Below are 25,215 nucleotides of genomic sequence, written 5' to 3'. Positions count from 1 at the left end.
TGTAAATTTGACTTTTGCACAGGTTGACTGTTGTATAGTGTCTGCTATGAGCACTATAAAGCAAGTTAATATAAAAAAAAGTAAAAAATACCTTTAATCTTCAAAATCATTAAAAACACAAAATAAATGTTTTTTGTAATTTGTTTTTCTGTAGAATCTTATAAAATATTTTTTTTATTTGACAATATTCTTTACACTTGAATTAAAAAATATGTAATAACCAATAAACAAAGTTGAAATAAACACAAAACAGCGTTTATTATGGAAAAACAAACGTCTTTGTATAACAAACTTGTACAACAGCACTATTTGATTTTAAGATTACTTTTCAAGTGAGACAGGAGCAAAATTGACCTGTAAACATTTAAAATCCATTTATTAAATTATGAAAAGTACTTTTTCCTTTAACATTGTAAGACTTTGGAACAGGCAAAACACAAGTTGCCTGTGAAACACAATAAAAACTCTTTAATGGCATTTCCACCATACGACTTTCTTCTTCTGAGGTCACAAAAGAAAGAAAGAAAAACAAAACTGGCCCCCTAACTGCTCACTGTAAAGGATGTGTAGAGCATGGTCATGTTTCCAGTCCAGACTCACAGAAGGATTCACTTTTTATGCTTTTGTATTTGCTTTTTTCTGCAGTCGAGTCCTCGTGGGCTCGGTGAGGACCAGCGGCTCCTGGATGACCGTAGCCGGGTATTTTTTCCCCAGCAGCTCCACCTCCACCGTCTGACCCACAGAGTTCAGCTCCACGGGCAGGTAGCCGAAGGCCAGGCTCTGCTGGCTGCTGTAGCTGTACGCTCCTGACGTTGTGTTACCGACCACCTGAGGAAAAGACCGAGCCGTTCGTGATGAGCGACCAACAAGGTATGCCAAACAAGCGGCCGTGACCTGCTGACCTTGCCGTTGTGCCAGATAGTCTCGTTGCCTTCAGGGTCTATCTCATCTGTTTGGACGGCCAGATAGGACAGCTTCCTCTTTAGCCCCTTGGCTTTGATTTCTTTAAGCGCTTTTTTGCCGATGAAGTCGGCGGGCTGCTCAAACATAAACGGCTTCAGGCTGTCTGCTCGGGTCCAGAGGAAGAGTTTAGTAGATGGAATCCCACTTACCTTGTTCAGCTTGATGAAGTAATCCAGACCGGCCTCCAGAGGATTGGTGTCACAGTTCATCTGCAAAGATCAGACACTTAAACTCTTAAGTCTACACTCACCAGCCAATTTATACCTTGCTAGTACCAGGTTGGACGCCCTTTTGCCTTCAGAACTGCCTTAACCCTTGGTGGCATAGATTCAAACATTCAGCAGAGAGTTTGGTCCATATTGACAAGACTGCGTCACACAGTTGCTGCAGATTTTTCGGCTGCAAATCCATTATGCTAATCCACCACATCAAAAAGGTGATCTATTGGGTTGAGATTTGGTGACTGTGGAGTCCATTTGAGTCCAGTGACCTCATTGTCATGTTCAAGAAACCAATCTGAGATGATTCCAGCTTTATGATCCTGCTGGAAGTACCCATCAGATGATGGTACACTGTGGTCATAAAGGGAAGGACATGGTCAGCAACAAAATGCAGGTAGGCTGTGGTGTTGAAACGATGCTCAATTGGTGCTAAAGGGCCAAAAGTTGCAATGAAAAAACCCATGCTTTCATGTTGTTCTGACCCTATACCATCTGCATGTGGCAGCAGAAATGGAGACTCATCTGACCTGACAATGGTTTTCCAATCTTCTATTTTCCAGTTTTGGTGAGTCTGTGTGAATTGTAGCCTCAGTTTCCTGTTCTCAGCAGACAGCAGTGGTACCCGGTGTGTCTTCTGCTGCTGGAGTCCATCTGCCTCAAGGCTGGACGTGCTCTGTGTTCAGAGATGCTCTTCTGCAGACCTCCATTGGAACCAGTGGCTCTTTCTATCAGCTGGAACCAGTCTGGTCATTCTCCTCTGACCTCTGGTGACAACAAGGCATTTCTGCTCATAGATCTAGAGATAAACGCTAGAGATGGTTGTGGGTGAAAATCCCAGTAGATCAGCAGTTTCTGAAATCCTCAGACCAGCCCGTCTGGCACCAACAACTGTTCAAGTAAGTCCCCTTTCTTCTCCTTTCTGATGCTCGGTTTGAACTGCAGCAGATCATTTTGACCATGTAACACGCCTACATGCATGAAGTTGCTGCCATGTGATTGGCTGATTAGAAATTTGCATTAACAAGCTTTTGGACAGGTGTGTCCACCAAAGTGGCCACTCAACGTAATTTAGATGGATATAAACTTCGATATAAACTAAGTCATTTTTTCGTTTTTCATATATTCAGGTGAATATCACTAATCGGAAATGTTCACAAAAAACAAAAACAAATCCATTTGTGTCTCTTTCATATATCTTGTGAATGTAGATGGTAAATATTTGCGTGCATGTGTACCTCGGCCCCCCAGCCTCTGAAGCCCTTCTCCAGTCGGAGTGAGGCCATGGCGTAGGTGCCAAAGTTGTCAATGCCCTGATCCTTTCCGGCCTCCATCATGGCCCGATACACTGCCACCATGTTCTCCTGCTCCATGTACAACTCCCAGCCAAGCTCACCTGAAGACCAAACCAACGACATGCACTTCATAGCAACACGGACTACAGATGGGAACGTATGGAAGCCCACCTCGTTCAAAATTAGAATGAATGAAAATACGTCTTAGATATTTGTCAGTGATAACATTCTAAACCGCAAAATTTTGTTTTTGCCAACTTTTTATAATAAGTATGGAATATTATTTTTTCTTGTTTCCTTAAAGCTTTAAATTATTTACAGAAACTTTTTAACTCTGGAGAACCCAAGGCTTAGATTATTTATTCATTTATTTACTCATTTTTAATTTGCTGTTTGTTTTTATTTTTATCTTGTATTTTCTTAATTTAAATTTTTTATTTCTATGTTTTAATTTTTAATTTTTTGGCTGCTGTTAATTGCTACTTCCCAAAATGAAGAAACAAAAAACAAATTTGTTTAATTAACTTTAAAAAAAGAAAACCACTTAAAACTATAGTTTTTACTATAGTTTACTATACTACATAATGGATTTACTATACATGCTTGTAAAGGTAAATAAAATGGAAAATAATATCCAAAAATTCCTCTCTAAAAGCTTTACAACTACTTTTTTGTCTCATTTTATATTATATTAACATTTTGATGTTGATAAATCCATCATTTTTGATGTAGTTGAATATTTTTCAATTTCCAAAAACTTTTAATTAACTAAAAAGTTGTTTTATATCATTAAACTTGTTCACTAAATATGGAAAATTGTTAATAAAAGGATTTTTCTTTGAATTTTATAAATTTTTGGTATATTTTCTAACTTAAAACTTAAAGTCCATTAAAATTTCTATCCACTACCTTTTTTCAGTGAGCCGTTTTTATTGTGCTTATTAATCAACATTTTAAAATATTTAAGATAAAACAGATGCTTTGGGGACTTCTGAATTTCCATAGAAATGGTCTTTTTTTCTACATTTATCTAAAATACAAAAGATGTTCAGTAATGTTAGTGTGAACATTATCTGTCATCTGGATCCATACGTCTGCTTATGTCATACTTGACTGAAAGATCCAGCTTTGCCTTTTAACAACAACCAACTAAAACGTTCTAGAGCAGGGGTCGGGAACCTTTTTGGCCAAGAGAGCCATAAACGCCACATATTTTGAAATGTAATTTCGAAAGAGCCATACAATAATGTAGTGTCCCTTTCCCACACTGAGGCACGGAGACTTAACCTCTTTTAAGGTTCTTTATTCGGGTTACTGCAGACCGCGACAAACGCCGAACAATTAATTCAGCAACTCCTGATTCTCTCCCGCCGAGACGAGAGCGCTTCTCCCAACTTTATATTCCCCTGCTCCCGCTGCAGCCCTCCCCTTTCCCTTATTCGGCCCATAGCTGAACCCCATTGGTCCAAACTACCTAACAACAGGCTGAGCGACAGAACTGAGAGCCAATCAGCTCTCTGCTTGATGCGGTCAATGAACTCCAGAACTTTTAACGCGGCCCAACAGCCACCCAACTCAGTCCGCGACAATATGTTTAAAACTAAAATACAAGTGAATGTGTGCATTTGATGTAATTTCAACCTTTTTAAAGTACAATAAGTCTGTGGATTCTTTTTAATAACATTGTTATGCTGTTTCTAATAAATGATGAGTATTTCTCGTGGTAGTTTTGCTGATGGTCTAGTCTGGTTTACGTGGTGAGTTTCTGCTTCATGCAGGCGTTGAGACTTTAAACGTGATCTTAGGTTGGTATGAATGTTTTGTAGATGTGAGACAGACTGCTCACATGCGGACCTGGAGCCAAACACACACTCACACGCTGCAGTGAGTGACAGGCAGTGGGTTTTACCTATTTACAATCCCTGCGCGATTCACCTGCTGCCTGTCCCCACAACACCTCAGCCCCACCCTCTGCTTTCTCCCTCACACATCCCGTCCCCGCAACTGCGCGCTCTTTCTCAGAGACGGGAGCGCGCAGTTTTAGGCACGGCAATTCACAGGTTTCCGGGTGGTACAAACTCTGTGAATTAATAGACAATTTTAAACTTATACTAGTGCTGGCGCAGATTTGTCTCTCTAAGCACCGCTACTACTGCGCGCCTCTGCCATCGCATCGCGCACGAGAAGGACTGGTCTAATGAAGAAAAAAAATTTGAATTAAAGATTTGTCTGCGAGCCACATGTGACCATCAAAAGAGCCATATATGGCTCGCGAGCCTTAGGTTCCCGACCCCTGTTCTAGAGGAACTCGAAATGATGGCAGTACCGGTGTAGGAGATCCTGATGGCTCGCACAGGAACACCAGCCAGCTGGACGGTCTTGCATTGCAGGAATTTAAACGCGGAGTCGCTTAAATCCTCGTCCGTCAGCTTTTGTAAAACGCTCCTGGAGTTTGGTCCTGCGATGCCCAACACGCCGATCTGGTCTGTGACGTTACTGATCTCCACGTCGTATCCACGTTCTGCTTCTGCTTCAATCCACCTAAAGTTTCAACCCACAGAACAGAAAGGTCAAAACTCTGTTTTTATCACCGCCTCTGGATTTAGGCTTTTCGTGCACAGCATCAGCTTGTGACAGCTAGAGGTCGCCACCGAATGGAAGAGCTGCATCTGGTCTCTATCAGGCTTTTTTTTAATAAAAGAATCCCTGGGAAGAAAATGGTGCCTTTCAATTGGAGCAAATGGAGGGGTGTTGTGTCAACAGCTGCAGTCCGGTTTCAAGTTTCCACAGTAGAGCTCCGCCTCATTTATGCAGCACGACCCTCTCAGCTCTGACCTGCTTGGTAGACTTTCCCTCCAGTGTCAACACTTTCACCCCAAGGCACAAAAAAAAATATAGCACGTAGACAGTTACTATAAACATGACAAAGTAACTTAACTTTTACCAATCCGTAAAGCTGTAATGTTGTTTATAAATTGGTATTTTATTAAATGAGTCCGAAAAGTGAAAACATTTCATTTTTTAAAAAGATTTTATGGCAGGTTGGATGAGTCCGCATTTAAAACTAAAGGACAACAGTCTGCAACTTTTTTTGGATGTCTACATTTTAATAAATGCTTAAAAGTCCCACTCTGATTGTCCCTTGATCTATTTGTGAAGTGTTCCCGATTATGCCATTTTCATCCAAAATAATAAAAACAGACTTTTTCTAGGACATAGTTTCTGCAGAGCAGCAGGAGTTCATTCGAAATTTGTGTGTGAGTTGCTCTCAGTTTAAGGCCGTGTCACGCAGCCACTCCGTACATTTTGCACGGATGAAAATTGGTCAGACAAAAATATGTGTAGAAAAAGTGAGAGAAGTTGTGGTCTTCACGTGAAATCTTCACGAATGTATCGTGAATGAACCATGTTAAAAGCACAGAAGTACGAATAAACCACGCAAAGAACACGTATATCAACGTAAAGCATGAACTGTGCGTGATTATTGCGCTGTTTAAATGAAAATGATCAGTGATTTCTGCGTCAATTACGTAATTTAAATGTGGGTGCAGTTGTACATCAGTGGTACATCTATGGAGTTAATTCAGTCTCAATAATCAGAAATGCACACAACCGGTTTTACAAATGCACACGCTCCGATTCACAAATGTCATTTTATGCAAACGTGAAAAATAAATTCGGAAATACACACCCTGTGTTTCACAAACACACAGATTGTGTTTCACAAATGCACACTAAATGTTTTACAAATGCACAATAAGTGTTTCTCACAAATGTGCACACTGTGTTTCACAAAAAACATTTTAGAAATTCACAATAAATGTATCAGAAATACACAGTAGGTGCTTCACAAACATGATTTTTAGGTACACATGTGATGTGAACTCACAGATCATTCGAATTGCAGAATGTGCATTCAAAATCCCGTTCTCGTTTGTGAATCTCCCCGTGTGTGTGAGAGATTTTTCTACGGTGAATATTGAGACTCATCTGACGGAGCGGGTCAACTAATGTCACCATTGGCTAGTGAATCTGTCAATCAAACTCATCGGGAAAGCAGGCGGGTTCGCTTTTAGCCAATCGTATGGCCCCTTACACTTTACGCTTTCTGCGGGTGGCAAAAGCCCCGCCCATATTTGATTCTGTACCAGTCGGTCGTTAGCGTGTTAGCCTTAGCATGGCTTGTCGGTTTATTGCCTTCGGTTGTCAAAAATGACTGGCTTGTGCAACTTTTCAGTGGACCTGGGAGCAAGGCAACAGTGGTTGAATGCAGTTGACATTGAATCCATCGAACTCTGTACTGGTCATGAGATTTGAAATGAATGTTTCACTCGGGATTGTTTGTACGTTATTCTCTTAGCTTTCATGCTCGGTCATTTCAACACTCAGACACGGTTTTGATCATATGAAGGTGGAGGAGAAAAATCTTCAACTTCCACAGGTTTTGTGGAGAAACTGGCATCACTTTGCTCCGTACCATGCAGTGGGACTACATTACCTCAAGTTCATCTCACTGTCAATCCCAGATACCCAATACACCTCCCCTGCTCAGCCCGAAGTCACTTTGCTTGACCTTAATTTTATTTTTTTAATAACTCAAATGTCATTGATTTTATATTGTAACCATATACATATACACCTCTTGGCCAGGTCACCCTCGCAAAAAAGATCCTCATCTCTCTGGGTTTTATAGCTGGTTAAATACTACACAACAAAAGATGGTCATAGAACAACAAAGTGCAAACATTCACCCTTTATTGCAGAGTAAAATTCAGTGAAAACATGGACAGATTAAAACATCAAAATTTAAGCAAATGTGGGATCTCTACTGATTTGAATTTTATTTAAAGTGGAACTAATTTTCATAACTTCCTTACATACAATGAAGTCCCTTGAACAATACAGCAGTATTGATTTGAACTCTGTCTTGCCCCGCTCAGTCTCTCTTCTTCTGTATGTAATTATGTCGCCTAAATTAAGTTCTAAACACACTGGACAGTAAAGATGTAGGTCCACTCCCAAACGGTCTGAATTCCACAATGGATTGATGTTGTCTTGCAGTTCCAACATTTGTGGACCCAAAAGGGGACTGTCCCATACCAGGACATTGATCCCAGGATGAGGTTCAGTCATGGATCCACTCTCCTCCCGTTCAATCTCTGGAACCAGCATACCCTGACAAAAAAAAAAGATACTGTTTATGAACAGCACTGTTTTTTTTGTGTTTTAGATTATGTAGGAACAGTGACCGACTAATAATAACTTATATTGTTGCTTGCAGGCAGACCTCATATCTCCATAACTGTTTATAATTTGCAAATAAGTGAACCTTAACAAAGTAGTGACATTAGTACATCTGATGGCTCATAATGCCATGCATTATGAGCCATGCGAAGGGGGGTCTAAGGGCAGGGATGCCAGTATAGCTTAGTCAGTTTGTTAGTTCATTTTAGTATTTTTCTATTGAACTCTTTGTATTCGTGATCCTTTTGATTTCATGTTTTACTTCGAAGCCCATCGAGACGACTGTTGTTGTGATTTTGGGCTATACAAATAAAATTGAAATTGAAATTGTGATGCATTTTGAACTTGCAGATGTGCTATTATTCCTACAAACAAACAATTTAGGGAAATTGTTTGCACCACACAACAATAATCCTTTTCATTCATTTTCGATGAAAATTCACTGTAGTCATTATGATTTCATGATACTCTTCTTGATACTTTCCACTTTAGTCAAACTGCACACAAATCAGTTGTCCAGTACAGTGAGATTAAATAAAGCATTTACCCGGGGATCAGAAACAGGGTTCTGGGTCAAGCCCAACTGCCACAGCTGATTTGGTGTCATGCTTTGCTCCGTCCTGATTGGATGGCTGTCCCACACGTCACTAAAGACATCCAAACTGGCCTGAATGTGTGGTAGAAAAATGTAATGGCAGCAGAATACGTGATGTGACTGATATTGAGCAAGTCTTGGTCCTCAGGAGAGTGCAGGATGTTGTAATATAAACCAGTAACACTCACGAAGACATCACACCAGAGGGGCTCAATCCTGTATTTGGAAAAAAGCAAAAAGAAATATTATATTGTCAGATTTATTTTTAATACATCATTCACTTTTATGTATCAGGGCTCCAGACTTAACTTTTTTCACTAGGAGCACAGTGGCCCCCAACTGAAAGTTTTAGGGGCACAACCAGAAAATTTAGGGGCGCATACCGTAAATCAACATTCTAACCAAATCTACTAATTTCCACTGTATTACAAATAAATACTTTAACAATAGATGCAGAAATTACAATGTGCTGTTTCTAATTCAGTGTCATATTTTATTCTGCACTTTTGAAGATGCAACATGAAGGTAAACTGACAGCACCATCGCTGTCACGACAGTACAACTAAGTAAAAATAGTAAAAAAAATACCATACTTAAAATAATAATAAAATAAAAAAAAGTTTTTAGTAACAAGTGATTACCGTAGTAACCTTTCGTAATTTCACAGTTTCAAACAATACTTAAATGTATGTAAATATTAGAGGATGGAAATTCATGTTGGTGACACCAAATAGGTTCAGCCAAGATGCACAATAAGCGTGTTTGAGATCACCCAGATGGACGCAACACTGCACAGATCACCTGGTGTGTGACGTATATTTTTGTTTTTGCTCCAACATCACCTGTCAATCAAAACAAAAATATCACGAGAAAGGGGTGAGAGCAAGACCCCAACCTGAGCGAACGCAGCTGGAAATTTAGTATTGAATTGACTAAAAGCTGCCCTACAGACTAAAAAACAATGCATTATGGGACATGCGTCCTGATGGGTTTTTTGTAGTTCACTGATCAATTAAAATAATTTAAAATATCAACTGATTAAAAAAAGGCTACATCCATTACAAAACATTAAAATAATTATAAAAGATGTAATATCACAGATCATACTTAGGGGGAGAGGCAAATTAAAACTAAATTGAATGTTAAGGACAACTCCTAATTCCTGGTCTCTTTCAGTCTCGCTGCAGCTTCGATTTCATGCGAGTTTGAGACCCCTGCTGTACACTCTAGCACTGGTACACTAGCTGCAGGTCGGAAGAATGAATCAATAGTTCGCTTGCTCATAGCTCATACGCACATATCAGGTTGTGATGATATTTGTCTCCGTTTCCTTCCCACGGATGTTTACGCGCGCTCGATTATCTCTAGGCCACGCCCCTCCACATATTTTAGCCACTTGCAGTGACTTTCCCTATTCTTCTCACACGCATTGGCCGCCTCAGGCATCACTCAATGAAACGCGAGTGTGTGCTCGCGTGTGCTCCAGTCTCATGAGTATTCGCGCGAGTGTGTGTGTCTGCCTGCGTGCGTGTGCGCTCGCGTCTCATTGATGATTTCATCTCTCATTTCATCGATCATTGACGTGCTCCTTTCATGTTTAATGTATAAAAAATACGGAGGGTGGAGGAGGCAAATTTACTGGTAGCACATGTGCGACTGGGTGTAAAATTCAGTCGCACACTCAAATTTTGGTCGCAACATGCGACCAAATGGACGCAGTCTGGAGCCCTGTGTATATATTAAAGCTTTTTAAAACTAGGTTCAACTCACCGTTGATTGTGTGTACACTTTTCCCACAATGAAGCCGTTTGTGTCAGTTGTACGTACTGTGAGCATCAACTCAGCTATGCCCACATTTTCTCCTCTGATCTCCTCTCACCCTGACAATAACATGAAAATCATGTCTCAAACACATAATTACAAATGCATCGGCAATACGGTACACATCAGTTTAAAATGTAATGTTCTTATGTATGATGCCAATAAGTAGAATTTCTAGGTTAAAAAAATTGCAGGAGTGGGTTACATGTATCACTGGGGAAAAAAATGAGGTGAGAGAGACTGTTAAGGGGGGGGGTAAATGTTATTCATGAGGGGAAAGTTTTAGAGTTGCCTTTGTTTATGGAGAGGAGTCTAAAAAAAGTAATTTTATTTTTGTACAAATAACCAAGTACTTATACTGCCTGATATGTGAATAAAAGATTTCTTTATGAATAACATGAATACCTCAGAGGAAAGCCATAAACGTTCACAGCGTCACTGAAGAAGGCCAAGTGGGTGTCTGCACAGTTGTTGTCTGCTATCTTCTCAGGTACAGGATACATGGAATACAAGTACAAATACTTTCAACTGACAGATGTTTACGGCGGCAAAAATGCTAAATTCCCAATTGACAGGTAAAACAGTAATACAATAGGATGATAAAATATGAAATAGAATAGAATAGAAGGGTATTTAATAATCCCTGAGGAAATTTTTTTTAAATGGCCATCTTAAAAAAACACATAAACACACATGCATTACAAATAGAAATATCACAAAATAAAAAGATTGATAAAAAAAGGTAAATAATTGGAAAATCAGTGGGTAAAATTAAAAGAAATTACTTGTAAGATGCCCTGCCAGAGAGTTGTATTGCCTGATGGTATGAGGAACAAAAGATTGTCACGCTGTCATGCTTCAGTAATTCCTAGAGAATAAATAAAAACACAACAAACATGGATTAGATCATTTAGCTGTCTGATCTTAAATTACATAATTTTCAAATATATGAAAGGGGAATTTTTTTAAAACACTCTTGCTATGATTACTTGAGCTTGTAGTAAAGAACAGCTTTAAAAAAAAATCAGAGACTAGACACTGATCACAGGAAGCCTGTGAGTAATACTTACAGTAACTTCTACTCTAATCACTGTTGACAGCTGATTTCTCCCATCCGCCCTTTCTGTGACTACTTATTGACTACAAAACAGCCTAAAAACATAATGTTTGGGATTCTTGTCATTACGTCATTGGAAGTAAAGAGATACGGGGATTTTAGTGGCTGTCACTCTGACACAATCTCACAGGGCTGGTCATCACAATGAATACGGGTTCTAACGTTAGAAACTTAATGAGGCTTCTTTCATTCAACAGTGGATTCATGTCTGTTATATTTAAAAAATGCCGTTTTCATGATTGTCACATGAATTAACTTCTTTGCACAGTCGACCCCGTCTTAAAGTCTGGGTTGTGAAAATGCTGTGTCTAACTTTAACCCGGATCGCGTTTACATAAAGGCAGCACATGGAACAACTAGCTAGTTAGCATAGCATAGCATCAGTGTTTAAACAAATCGCCGTCTCCAAATCAATACTTTTTATTAAACTTTCTTTGCTGCTGTAAATCCGGCATGCTTTTCCCTTAGTTCCATCTGAATCATGTTAAGAACCTACAGATCATTGGCTATAGACGCTAGCTTGAACCGACACCGGCTTGAACTTCACTCACACTCACAGGCAGACACAACTTGCACAGGCTAAGCAAAACAAAGCTGAGCTAATTTGCGGTGGGGGTACTCTGCAAACGACTCGGCTGCAGTGTTCATAAAGCATTCACACATGTCACTTGGCAAAGGAGAACGCTTCAACTTAGTATTCAATAACATTACAGGACGTACGACGAGGGAATGATCATATAAATGCATTACTTACGGGCTGAGACTGATCCCGTTCAGAAGACCTCTCCGCCATGTTTGCCGCCCGCGTCCTCCCAACTGCTGTGCTGAACAGCTCCCCCCCTCGTCACTTTGAAAGTGAGGAGTGTAAGGGACCATTCGATTGGCTAAAAGCGAACCCGCCTGCTTTGCCGATAAGTTTGATTGACAGATTCACTAGCCATTGGTGAGATTAGTCGACCCGCTCCGTCAGATGAGTCTCAATATTCACCGTAGAAAAATCTCTCACACACACGGGGAGATTCACAAACGAGAACGGGATTTTGAATGCACATTCTGCAATTCGAATGATCTGTGAGTTCACATCACATGTGTACCTAAAAATCACGTTTGTGAAGCACCTACTGTGCATTTCTGATACATTTATTGTGAATTTCTAAAATGTTTTTGTGAAAAACAGTGTGGACATTTGTGAGAAACACTTATTGTGCATTTGTAAAACATTTAGTGTGCATGTGTGAAACACAATCTGTGTGTTTGTGAAACACAGGGTGTGTATTTCCGAATTTATTTTTCACGTTTGCATAAAATGACATTTGTGAATCGGAGCGTGTGCATTTGTAAAACCGGTTGTGTGCATTTCTGATTATTGAGACTGAATTAACTCCATATACATCTGTTAGGCACTTCGACAAACGATGAAAGCAAGAAACACTTATGAATTACATATATCATGCATGTACCATGAAAGACCGTAATTTCATAAATGCAGAAAATGTACACAGCAGCTGTGTGACACAGCCTTAAATTCGATCACATTTTGTATCTGATTCTTTCTGAACTTTTACTTTGACGGGCCACTTTGTGTGCCACTGCAGCAGTTCTGTCCAGCAATGGTTTTGGAGAACTGTCAAGAGTGAACCCTACCTTCACCCATCAGAAGCTGGTGTAGGCTCCAGCAAACTCAGAACCGGAATCAGCAGCTTTAGAAAGACAAGACACTTGAAAAGGCTTCCCCGACTGCAAGCGTCTCACCTGAGGTCATGAAGCTCCGAGCCCGATCCTGTGATGAGCAGGAACTCCCCGGGAGTCAGCTGAGTGATGGTGACCTCGGCGTAGACCTTCCCAGAAGGAGTCAGCATGTGGCTGATGTTTGTATGGCCGACCTGAGGAAACAACCCCCACAGCGGGGTGTGTGGTCAGCAGCCGTCACATAAACTCAATTACCTTTCAAACAAAGGCAGTACCTTCGGCATGGTGTTGGCAAACAGGCGATCTAACAGCTTGAGCGAGTCCTTCCCCTTTACGATGAACTTACCAAAAGGCGTGAGATCGATCACTCCCACCTTCTCCATCACCAGTTTGCACTCTCTGCCAACCGGTCCAAACCAGTTGGTGCGGCAGAAACTGGGTCTGAGAACACAAAACCAGCAACTTCATCCGTGTCCACTTTTAATACACCAACTATAATGACTTCCATGTTGATCTGCAGCAAAAAAGCGAGCCAGTGGAGCTACCATTAGGGTTTGTCACAGATCCAAACTCAAATCAGTAACTGTATACATCCATGTGGAAGCGTTGCAGCTGCTCTTCCCCTTCAGTTATGCTTTTTAGTCAGTCGTTAGTAGTGCAGTGGCTCCTCTCTAACACGGTTCACTATTTGCAGTCTCACTGTTTCTTGGATTCTTGTTAGTGCAATTTAACATGCCTGTTTTTGCTTTTTGTTACATTGTTTTTTATGTCCTGTTTGGCTGCAGACTATTGTCAATCACTCCTCGTAAAGCAATGAATCCTAATGGCATCCAGTTTGCCAAGTCTAAATAAATCTTTGATCACGATCAACCTTAACCTACGGAATACACACACTTCCACCAACTACACCCCACTCTGACTTTTTACAAATGCTAAATTACTGACTGCCACACATGTGCAATAACTGACTTCTGTGCAATAACACAAAATGTCTACCATGCTGCGCTCATGAAAAACTCAACTCAGTCCATTCTATTTTTAATACGCATTTAATATTTAATTGTTTCTATACATGTTGTACATTTTTGTTTAGACTTGTGAGTTACAGTATTTTCATTTTTTATTTTATTCTATTTTAATCACCACTCCAAGGCTGATGCACCATGTACAATGACAATATAAGGATTCTGATTCTGGTTCTGATTAACCCTTTGTTTTCATCTTCTTTTTCTTCGTCTGCTTCGTGAATGAATTTCTCCTGCATGATCAAAGACCCTGATTGGTCAAACTTCAGCTGTTTGAAGTTCAAGCAGTTCACCTTGTTGACTTTTAGATTGTGTTCAGTGAAGGACTGGTTTGTTCATAGAGATGGAGAACGGACTTAGACACTTATGTAGTGACACGAAGGTTTAAGGGTTTTGAACGCAGAAGCCTGAAACGAGGGGTTTACGGGCATTTAGATATACTTTTTATTGAAAGTGGATGCTTGAACGCGAGTCGCCGTGACCAGTGGGAATGTAGCTTAAAGGCTGCTGTTGTTGACGTAGAAATAGAAGAAAGTGGTGCCTTAATTCTTTGTTGAAAATCAGATTATACAAATTAAAATTGATACAGAATTCATGAAGATTTTACACACCATCATGTAATACTGACGCTGAACTAATCTGAGAAGAGTTTGAGACACATTTCTTTGACCCATTTGAGAAAAGCTTTAAGTTAGTAAACACACAAAATCTGTAAAAGGCACCCTCTTCCAAACAAGGTCTACCAATCTTTGATAAAAATTATTCTTGTTTGGCAACACCTTCCAAAACTGAAGCTATAGAAAGACCTGTAAAGATGACATTTAAAAGAGAGCTGAAGAGGAATATTTGAGGTACTCCATGCAATTACATTAAGGTTTGAAAAACATCTTCATACTTGTATCCAATGTCATCTCCAGGTTTGTAGAACCAATGAGGTTGCTCCCAGCCGGCATGGAAGCCCATGGACCCTTTGTCCTTCAGGAGGTCATAGACACCACTTCTTCTGGAAGTTGGGCGTCCAGCAAAACGTTCCTCCTTGGGATAACCAACTTGAGAGGACAACACCAGCAGGGTAAGTGGTTTTAGAGAATGTTGTCCAGTATGTGGTGGAGGAAGTGGGGTTGCGTGTAGTTCTTACCCACGTTGTTGAAGCCGTAAGATTCTCTTGCTTTGGCACACATGAAGGGAACATCCGTCCACTTGCCATAGCGGTTGGGGTCACACTCAATCAGGTCGTAGGGAGGCTCTCCATTCCTGATCCAGTCACTTAGAAATTTACCGATGCCACCAGCATGAATGACTCCATACCTGAAGGCATGAAATCCAATTTAATCTAATCAACTTAAGACATTTTTGATCTACACATTTTGCCACACATAACTCTTTCATTTTGAAAATATCTGGTCAACACACCCAAAGCCAATAGCAGTCCAGTAGTTGGGGACCCCCTGGTGTGGTCCAACCATGGGCAGCAGGTCGGGGGTGTACGTTATCGGCCCAGAAACAACATTAATGATGTTGGCTTTCTTCAGCACTGGTACCATTTCCATGGCCATTTCGATGTGTTCCATTATTCGGTCCAAGTCTGACTCAAACAGCTCTTTTCCAAAGCCTACACACACAAAAACAATGCAAAAAACCATCAAGCTGAAAAAACAAATACACAACAAATTCCTTTTTTGGTGCCACACAGACCTGGAGGCACCCCATCTCTGACCCAGGAGTCCTGTAGCACCATCTTCTCCATCTTCTCATATGGGCCGAAAAGCAAACCGTCTCTCTCCTGGCGCAGATAGTAGGAGCCTTCCAGGTCTCTGATGACAGCAAGCTCCTTTTTCAGAGCCTTCACCTCTGGTACAGTTGCTGTCACAACATACTGGTGATGCACAGGGATGGTGGGATGATCAAACCCAATCATTTGTCCAACTTCCCGAGCCCAAAAGCCTGGAAAAATTAGTAAGTAGTTTACAACCAAACAGGAGAAACTGTACACATGTGGAAGCTAACAAATGACATAAGTTTTTTACATATTTTGAGAGAATTTGGGGAATTTCTAGTGTTTTGGTAAGTGGCGTATACTTGTATACTGCTACTTCGAAGGCCCCAAAGTGCTTTACAGTCACAATCCCACACACCCACACACATTCACACACTGATGGTGGCTACGCCGAACACTGGCACCAACCTTCCACTAGAGGCAAGGGGGGGGTTCAGTGTCTTGCCCAGGGACACTTTGACACATGGGCAGGCAAGCTGGGAATCGAACTTGCAATCTTCTGATCGGATGTTGATAGCAGCTTTATATTTTATGGTAAATACCCAACCAGCCAACATTTCTAAACATTCAATTGTTGTCTTTCAGTCGTGTTTCAGAAAAAGATGTTGGCAACAAACAGCAAGCTCAGAACGACACTGGAAATTCAAACAACCCTTGCTATCCATTGTTGATGGCTTTGCTTTTGCTGTAGTCGTTCTACTACAACACAAAGCTACGCAATTGGTCTATACCACCCATGTGCAGAGATGGTCCAGCTTTGAGTGGAAACGCTCACCTGAATGGGCTGGACTGTACAGACCTGTTCAGGGTGTACCCTGCCTTTGCCCTACAGCTGGGATAGACTTCAGCAAGCCTGTGACCTTGAAAGGGGTTCAATGGGTTCAGATGGATGGATGGATGGGTGGGTGGGCCTACTTTTAAATGGGACTTTGAAATGAAAAAGATTCCAAATGCAACAGTTTGTTTTTATTTTAATAACAGGTTCACCATCCTCGCAGAAGCTCACATTAGAAAAGTGAAAAAGGTCTCCTGATCCCGTGAGGGTCTAGATTGAAGACAGAGTGGTTTTAATACTCTCCTCTTATCCTGCTCTAATTTAATAACTCAATTTCTCTAAATAAAAAGGGTTTGGGACATTTTATTACTCCACGTACACAGAAAATTGCATTATTGGTTCCCGTGTGTCCTCAATGGGTTGTGTAACTGACCAACAAAGGAGTTTATACAATCCCCTAAATCATCACAATAAATAATGTTGTTTGACAACACATCCAGTGTGGGTCATTGGGCAACACCCTTAGCGCTTCTGCCTAACTATGTAGCCACAAGGGGGTCCAGGTATGGGTCCCCCTGTCCCGGTCCCAAGCCTAGATAAAATGCAGGGTTGTGTCAGGTAGGGCATCCAGCGTAAATTTCTCTGCCAGACCACATGTGCGAAGCGGTGAGAGCTGATTCACTGTGGACATGCCGAAAGGTGAACAACAACATGAAAACATTAGGAAATGAGCTCCAACTTGACCAGAATGCAATCCCAGCATGAAACCACAGACACAACAATGCAAGAACGAAGGTTCAAGAAGCACCGCAAACATTGAGAAGCAAGAAATCCAACATTAAGGACACAAACCAGAAGAAGCTCAAGATAAACTGCAACCACATTTCAGATTCAGCACAGCGTGGTTTCAAAATTAAAGCCGCAAAAAAAAAAAAAAAATATTGTGGGTTTTGAGCTGGAGAGGATCTGTGGCTTTGACGGTTCTAGTTCCATTTTCTACAGTCCAGGTTCTGTTTCTTAAACAGAACATTTAACAGCTTTTCTTTGTGGTGTTTGACTGCATCTGTTTCCTCCAAAACCTCTTTTTCTGGCACATTTAATCGCAGACGACCAAACCAGCTCAGAAGCAGCTGCTCCGTTCCCGACAATATTTAATAACATTTATGAAATTGGATCAGTTTACTTCATTTTTTCGTCTTAACCATAATCAGATCCTTTTTAGGACGTCACTAAACAATCAAGCCTTCTGAAATGAAAGGCTTGTTTAAAACTGCAAGGAAGCTCAATTTAATTAATTCATGTGAATCCACGAGGACAAAACAAAGACAGAACCCGCTCATTATATAATTAATGAACTGTATGATTATTATACAGTTGTTAGCCAACATTAAAAAACAACATCTTTTTTTAAGAACATAGCTTCTGCAGAGCGGCAGAGTTCATTAGAAGTTAATTTCTAAAGAACCAATGAGCTAATTTCCCATCAACCCTTTGTTTAAACTGTGTCCCGCTAGCTTACTGCACCTCACAGGCCCACGCTGACATTAGTGTGGCGAAAAAACGGCGAGCAACATCAGAGCTATCCAGCAGTACAGTTTAGAGCCAGATTCCAGCTCAAACGAGAAAAATAAAGTCGTCCATGGTTCTATCTGTCTGCAAGTGGAAGCATCAGAATGGAGCGGACGCTTTGGCTAAAGAAATACAGTTTTAATCTTAAATTCTTTTATAGATGTCCTACATTATGGGAAAAAATACTTCAAGAACGTATGAAAAACGCCATTTTCATTTAACGAATAGAAATTTGGAATAAAAATGTTGCTGAAGAAAAATGGGATCAACGCTTATAAACAAAACATTTTTTGTTTATATTTCAATTGACTCCAGAATAAAATAAAATAAAAATACCACAGTTTAGAAAAAGTGAGTTTTAAAACCCCAGATGTCTAAAGTACAACAGAATAAAAGCACAATAAACATTGTTAGAATGAAACTTGGAGAGATGTCAAGAAATGTTTGAAAGGCTTTCAAAGTGAACTCTTGCTGATTGGAGACAAAAAAAGTAAAAGTCAATCTGGCATGTAAGATCAAACATAGCTATAAATTTAGGCCAAAATTCACAGCATCATTTGTCATTTCAGTGTGATTCCACGACAAAACAAGTGTTTCCAACTGTGGTTCCAATGAGTTACAAGTTGTGTCAGGTCTGTGAGGACGTACTGTTCTTCTAATAAATCAAATATCGCCTCTTGCAGAGCTTTGCTCAGACTGACACTAAATATGATTACAAACTGGATAAACGGGTTTTAACCCTAATGGAAAAATTGAATAAGAAGAAGGTGGCTCTGGGTAAAAACGTGTGACGTTCAGATACAGCTGGAGAGTGGAAACGTCAAAGACAAGATTTGCAAAAATGAATATAAAAGATCGGGAAGCAGCAGAATTTATTTAAAAATAGAAGAGGCGACAGGAGTGAAGTTTAATACTTGCAGTACACTAACTGGACAACAGCTGTTGTTTTTCTACTCCAATTCAAGCAGCAAATGATCATTGTTTATTATTTATCACATCAGTGATACAAAATCCACTATTTCTTACTGCAACAGCAATCAAAAACCTTTTTCTCCTTCTGGCAGAAATACACCTTAGTCACATGCAGCTGTACGAGGGGGTTGGGCAAGTTTTGAGTTGTCCAGCTCCATAGAGGGTCATAGAAAGAAGCGGCTGCATCTTAAAGAGAGAGCAGGTGTGTCTTACAGTTCCTCAGAGGCTCATGCGGCCACCTCAAGGGACGTCATGAAAATGGAACGTACCCTTGTCATGCGTGTGGTAAATGTATTGTGAAGTATTCGTAGGGAAAATGTAAGTTACACGCACCACGGGTGATGCGGTTGTATGGTGTCCAAGATGTGAGGAGTGGCTCCTAACCGACTGCAAGCAAATGCTGCACGCACAAGTGCCTGTAGGGTGTCCACACAAACCACACTCTGATTGTTTAGTTCTCTCATTTCTAACAGTAAAGCTACAACACAAGGAGTCTGAAATAACCGCACATGTGTTACATGAACACTGCTAACGGGCTCCTTGCACAGTGCGCAGGATTTGGAGAAAAGTCCACATCTACGTCTCACCTACTTCTCCCTTACGAGTTGTGTTTTCCTACTTGTGCCCACAGACAGCCGTAAGGGCATTTATACTATTAAGAGGAAGTTAAGATAGCGTCACCTACAGGAAAAAGTGTAAAGATTCAACATGGCTCCTATAAAGGTGATTTCTTCTCTTCAGGACTTAAATTGTGTGACTTTCTGAAGCTTTAGCTCTTGAAAATTCACTGAAAAAAATTGTTTTTTAATAAGTTTGGAGTACTATAAAAAGCTTCTATGCAAAGCCTTCATTTCAACAGCTGGAACTTCCATTTTCATCTGCAATGACAACAGAGCAGCTGATGGAGACAAAAATGTGAGCAAACACCCCAAACTATGCATTTCCTCAACACAACTCCAGAGTTCTGCCAACTAAACAAAAAAGCAGGCAGCAGCGTCTGTCAGGAGGCGTCTCTCTGCTGCTGCTCGAAGATTGGTTGGTGTTCCTGAACTGCTGGCCTGCTGGGATTGGAGGCTAAAAGCAGAGAGGGTAAAACAACCAGCAGCGACTGAAGCCGATAAAATGAGAGGAAACTCATGATAAAGGGAGAAAGGCTGCAGGAACGTTTCATCTCTTCTGGGTTTTTGGTAAACTTGTATTCAGGTTTCAAAAGTTCTGCTTAAAGTCAAAATGGACTTAGAGTTTATATGTTATTAGTTTTTCTATTTTGCCATAAAAAGACCAAAGAAAAACATCTTTGACCTAAGTTCTATTAACAAAAACGGCAACCGGGGGGGGGGGGGGGGGGGGGGGGGGGGGTTGGATGAGACGGAGAGATTCTTGAACTGTTGCCAGAAGCAGTGGCAGCAGGGGGGGCGAAGGGAGCAGCAAACCCCCCCAGAACTGGTATGGCCCAGCTTGAGCCAAACACTCAGTCTGTGAACTGTGCAGACATGGGGGCTGCAGGGACAAAGGTCCTCTGCAGTGACGGGTTTGCAGATAATCATGTAGGTACAAAGGAATTTAGCTAGGTTTAGAAAAACTTGCACATCATGCCTTTTTTAAGAATGCTTTTTTTAACAGGTTTTAATAAAACTGTACTAAAATGCTTGTTGAGACTGAAAAGAACTTGCAAAAAACATTAGAAATTAGTGTTGCATTAAGTGTCCTTCAAATGGTACATTCTAGGGATATGACGACTCATTTAAGCAACAATACGATTCAAAGCTTCAACCAGTGTGACTCAGAGATAAATACTAAACAGTGCAGGTTCCTCGTATTTCTTGCGAGATAATCAAGTGTAAATTAAATATGTTTACAAACAAACAAGTACACAAGAATTAATGGTAAATCCATTCACATTTTAGTTTCCTAAAGTTTAGCCCACTGTTGTTTTTCCACATCCAAATAACACAAATTATTAGAACATTCTAGCACACTGTACGGTCACATGTCTTTGCTAAATTCAAAGTGTTTCCACACATTGAACTGGAAAGATGGATGTATCAGTTTTTGCTGTCAACACGTGTGTGTTGTCCGCTCTGAGGCATTTGGTCGTTTTTACGTTATAGTAAAACAAACCTACCACACCTCAATCCTAACGGTATTTTCCAATACTGATACAATCCATTTATTTCATTTCGAAATGATTTTGTTATGGTATAGATCGATTTGATAAACAACTTGCCTCAGACAGATTTTTCTGGTTGGATCGCAGAAATATAAATTGATTCATCAATTGATCAATCGTTACGCCCCTATGGGGAACGCTAATGACATTTAGGATCTCTTTTGTTTTGATTTTGCTCTCAGGAGAGAACCACTAATTCAAGCAAACCACCCCCCCCTGAGAAAATCACACAGTTCCAACAAGTGCTCTATAGGGGCCAGGAAAAATCAGGAAGAAGGAAACTGGTTAGTCCCACTAAACTTCTGGTTATCAGTTATTAACCGGCGTCTGCACCTCTGTACTAATTTAGATCTACTAACAGAGCAACTTTGCTTTTCACTCTTCTCCAGATTTGTATTGTTTTTCCCCCTGTTCTTTTCCAGTTTCCATCCATCCATTTTCTAAATCCCTTTCAGGATCACAGGGTTGCTGAAGCCTATCCTGTTAGATTAAGGCGGGGTACACCATGGCTAGTCTGTGACAGTGCCACACAATCACAAAGACACCACAAAGGGGCAACTTGGAACCATCAATCAACCTATAAAGTACGTTTTTGGACTATAGGAGGGACCTGAAGTGCCTGGAGAAAACCCACACATGAATGAGAGGAACATGCAATCACTACACCAAAAGGTCCCCGCCGAGATTTGAACCAGAACCATCTCGCAGTGGGTGCTAGCCACTACATCGTTAGTTCTTGACTGTTGATTGGTCTAAAAATATCGTCAGCATTCAGACTGAATCAAATCACAGCAAAGATTATCAGCAAGTGAACTTAGACTCTCATTCCCAAACGTCAGCTGGTTCGCTCCATGCCAGAGTTCGGATGAGCTTTCACAACAGGACCATCAAAGTCCACCTCCGAATTCCTGTAACTCCTTCTTCAGACTTTAGATGCGGCACAGGACAGCCCAAACACAAACCTGCTGTATTGACGATGCGGTTTGCCTGAATGGTCCCATGAGGAGTCTGTACATCCCATTTGCCGTCAGATCTCGGAGTGAGGGCGCGCACCGGAGCGGGATTGTAAATCTGGGCGCCATACATGCGAGCTCCTGCTGCCAAAGCCATGGTGAGAGAATAAGGGTCAATGTGACCGTCTCCAGGGGTGTACAGCCCGGCCAACACCTGACGAAAGAACAAACTGCTGAAGAGAATTTCACCAACCCAACAGCAATCAAAATTAAAGATTAGGACCAGTTTCAAGTCATAAGTCAATAGGATAATATGAAAATAGCAACCAATTGACATTTGTTGATGCCAGTAGCAATCGTATTGATTTCTTAATGTCCTTCCAACTCCCTGAACTCCAAACTAAACTTTATGGACTTTTCGTGCAGAAGAATTTCCCTCTGAAACAAGTCGTCCCTCAAGGACAAAAGGGAAAATGGAATCATTTTTTAATCCAGGTAGATCTTAGAAACTTTTCAGCAGCAAGACCTAAGATGAATTTTTACCACTTGGTCTACTCTACTCTAGCAGTTGACGCCATTTAATCCGGAAGAAGTAACCATCTCGGGGTAACGACAGGGACGACAACAAGTGTGTCTTATCTTTATATGAGGATCAGAAAAGCATGTTTATGTCTACCAGGATAGAACATACCTGTACGTCCTAAAAGAACAGCAGCAGTGAGTCAAAACCAGACCGAAACGCAGACATAAAGGTGAGATGCTAGTCTGGTTTATTTGCCGAGAAGCCAAAATGGCAACAAGCAAACTGGGAGGGGAAGGCTTTAATTGTTATTCCTGCAAACCGAGATCATGCTACATCAAACAAACCTTGTCCATGTTCAGCAGAGGGAAAAGTTCCTGGACTTTCTCTGGAGTTATGAAGTACTGAGGTGTCACATGCCAGTGTGCGCGAGTCATCTGGTACTTCATCTCATCCACACGAGCTGCAGTCGAGGCGATGCGGACGCTGCCGGGCTGGTGGAAACCTATGGCCTGTGAACCATACCAACAAAACTTTTTACGCAAAAACTTCTCAAACAGAGACGGAAAGGTTCGATGGGCCCCTCACCTGTCCAGTTTCCTCCTCCAGGGTCTCGTACAGTTTGATGCTGTCATAGTGGACTTTCTTCAAGTTGATGCCCGGATGGTAGTACGTCGTCAGACCGGCCTGAAGTCGCATAAAAGCATTGTGGGAAGGCCTTCATTCGCACTAACATTCTTTTGGTTGACTTGAGCAGAATAGTAAAGGTGTTGGACTTTAACGTAAAATAGTTATACGCTCTTCAGCACATTTCACACATGCTTTCACGATCAAAGTGCTCTCCAGGACCCTCAAATCCCATCATACACCAGAAGATTACAAAAACTCTTGAAAAATAACATTTTCCAACAAGATTTCCAATAAAAAATATGAGGAACTCATGAAACGCTGAACAAGGGGCATTCTGGAGGATATGCAGAAAAAAAATGGTTATACCAGTACTTACAAATAAAAAGGGAAATAAATAAATGATCATAAAATGAACTGTAATCAAGAGAAAGCAACAACAAAAAAATACTTTTTTAAAAAGTATCGAGCCAGCAGGTAAATTAAAAATTAAAAATACAGCATAAAAAAATAAATAAAATGATGAAAGGTGCCCAATATTTTATATAACAACAAAAATATGTATCTATTTAGTTAATTTATTCAAAATAAAATAAAAAATATTATAAATATCGTCGGGTTTAGCATAAGTGCATTCATGAGTGGTAATAGATAGTACACCTGTCCTGTTTTACCCTCCAATAGGCAGCCATCTTTCGTTTTGTGACTCTTCTTCTTCTTTACAGTTAAAAATGTGAGTCTGGTAAACACCAGCAACTGTTATGTGTAGCATAAAAAAGGCTAAAAACGGTTTATTATTCCTTAAAGGTAAACATAATCCTTATTTTGATCGTGTTGGGACAGAAAACTGCTCATAGTTTGACAGAAAATACTTTAGTCAAACAAATATTGTAAATATGTACGTTTTTATGGAAAACTTGATTGTATATTTCATAGATGTATAGATTTTTAGGGTTAAAATTCAAGATAAAATTTAAAATCTATTTCACTGCATCTTACAGGCAGTTAGGATTTAAAATATAAGTAATTGAGCAATTAATGATATAATTTTTTTGACACTTTGGTTGAAAAAAAAACACCTTTTCCTCTGGTTTTACAGCTGTTTTAGCTTTTTTTTTTTTCCTTTTCTTTGTTTTTTTTAGCAGTTTGGGGTTCTATTTCTATTTAGAGGTGCATATTTCGTGCATTTCTTGGACAGTGTGTGTGTTAAGCACAAGTCATGCGGTGAGGCTGCAGATCCCGCAGACCAGCAGCAAACCTGAGGAGAACAGCTGCACCTACGGCGTGCCAGGTGGATCCAGCCGTCAGCTCGGACTTCTCCAGCAGCACCACATCCTTCAGGCCGCTTTTGGCCAGGTGGTAAGCCAGGCTGACCCCCACGCACCCCCCACCGATGATGACAGTGTCTGCAGTGTCCTTCCATCTTTTTCCTAAAGAGGAGGAGGCCTCCCTGGAAGGGGGGGGGGGGGGGTATATAGCTCCATGAACATCTGGATCACCAAAATGTTTGTTAATCTGCTTTGATGCGACGTTTGGGGGGGAAACAGACTTTTTGGAGAGGCTCACCTGTCCTGCGCGCGCCTCCTGGAGCTGCAGCAGACCGACCTGACGGGGATCCGCCGCGCGGCTCCTCGACCCGCAGCCAGGAACCCGACGAGCTTCAGCAGCCGCGACATGACTGAGGCGGAGCTCCGTAAGCAGCGCCTCCGTCTGCGCCCCCGAACCGCCGTCTGCAGCCGCATGCGCACTATTTGCAGTGACCGGCGCTCGGACACGCCCACAGACGAAACTTTCCCGGCAGACTTAACCCTTTGGGTCCCGAGGATCCCCATGTGGGTGACATATCTACAACCCCCCTAAAGTTTTTAAAATTTTCATTTTAAAT

General features: G+C 40.9%; 1 protein-coding gene and 1 long non-coding RNA gene across 3 annotated transcripts; both read right to left on the bottom strand.

Moving 5' to 3' along the window:
• Positions 1 to 233: 233 nt before the first annotated feature.
• dmgdh (dimethylglycine dehydrogenase) lies at positions 234 to 25,174 on the bottom strand. Its single transcript, XM_023960816.2, has 16 exons — positions 24,897 to 25,174; positions 24,612 to 24,780; positions 23,292 to 23,390; positions 23,051 to 23,215; positions 22,193 to 22,397; positions 15,663 to 15,911; positions 15,381 to 15,579; positions 15,106 to 15,275; positions 14,863 to 15,016; positions 13,218 to 13,383; positions 13,006 to 13,136; positions 4,803 to 5,017; positions 2,420 to 2,577; positions 1,113 to 1,172; positions 903 to 1,037; positions 234 to 828 (listed from the first exon to the last, which is right to left on the bottom strand). The coding sequence occupies exons 1-16, from the start codon at positions 25,160 to 25,162 to the stop codon at positions 616 to 618; spliced, it is 2,754 nt and encodes a 917-aa protein (XP_023816584.1). The 5' UTR covers positions 25,163 to 25,174; the 3' UTR covers positions 234 to 615.
• On the bottom strand, positions 7,511 to 12,141 carry LOC144996480 (uncharacterized). 2 transcript variants are annotated; one of them, XR_013659422.1, is made up of 7 exons: positions 12,008 to 12,141; positions 10,922 to 11,004; positions 10,542 to 10,618; positions 10,086 to 10,195; positions 8,504 to 8,531; positions 8,268 to 8,387; positions 7,511 to 7,651 (listed from the first exon to the last, which is right to left on the bottom strand). It is a non-coding gene; the product is annotated as an uncharacterized LOC144996480 (long non-coding RNA). The 2 variants fall into 2 exon arrangements; XR_013659423.1 differs by having other exon boundaries at positions 8,268 to 8,367.
• Positions 25,175 to 25,215: the final 41 nt, after the last annotated feature.

Source organism: Oryzias latipes, chromosome 12, assembly GCF_053564925.1.
Source record: "Oryzias latipes strain Hd-rR chromosome 12, Olatipes_Hd-rR_3.1".
NCBI lineage: Eukaryota > Metazoa > Chordata > Actinopteri > Beloniformes > Adrianichthyidae > Oryzias > Oryzias latipes.
Note: the sequence above shows the minus strand (reverse complement) of the source record. Positions and strands in the feature narration are given on the sequence as shown.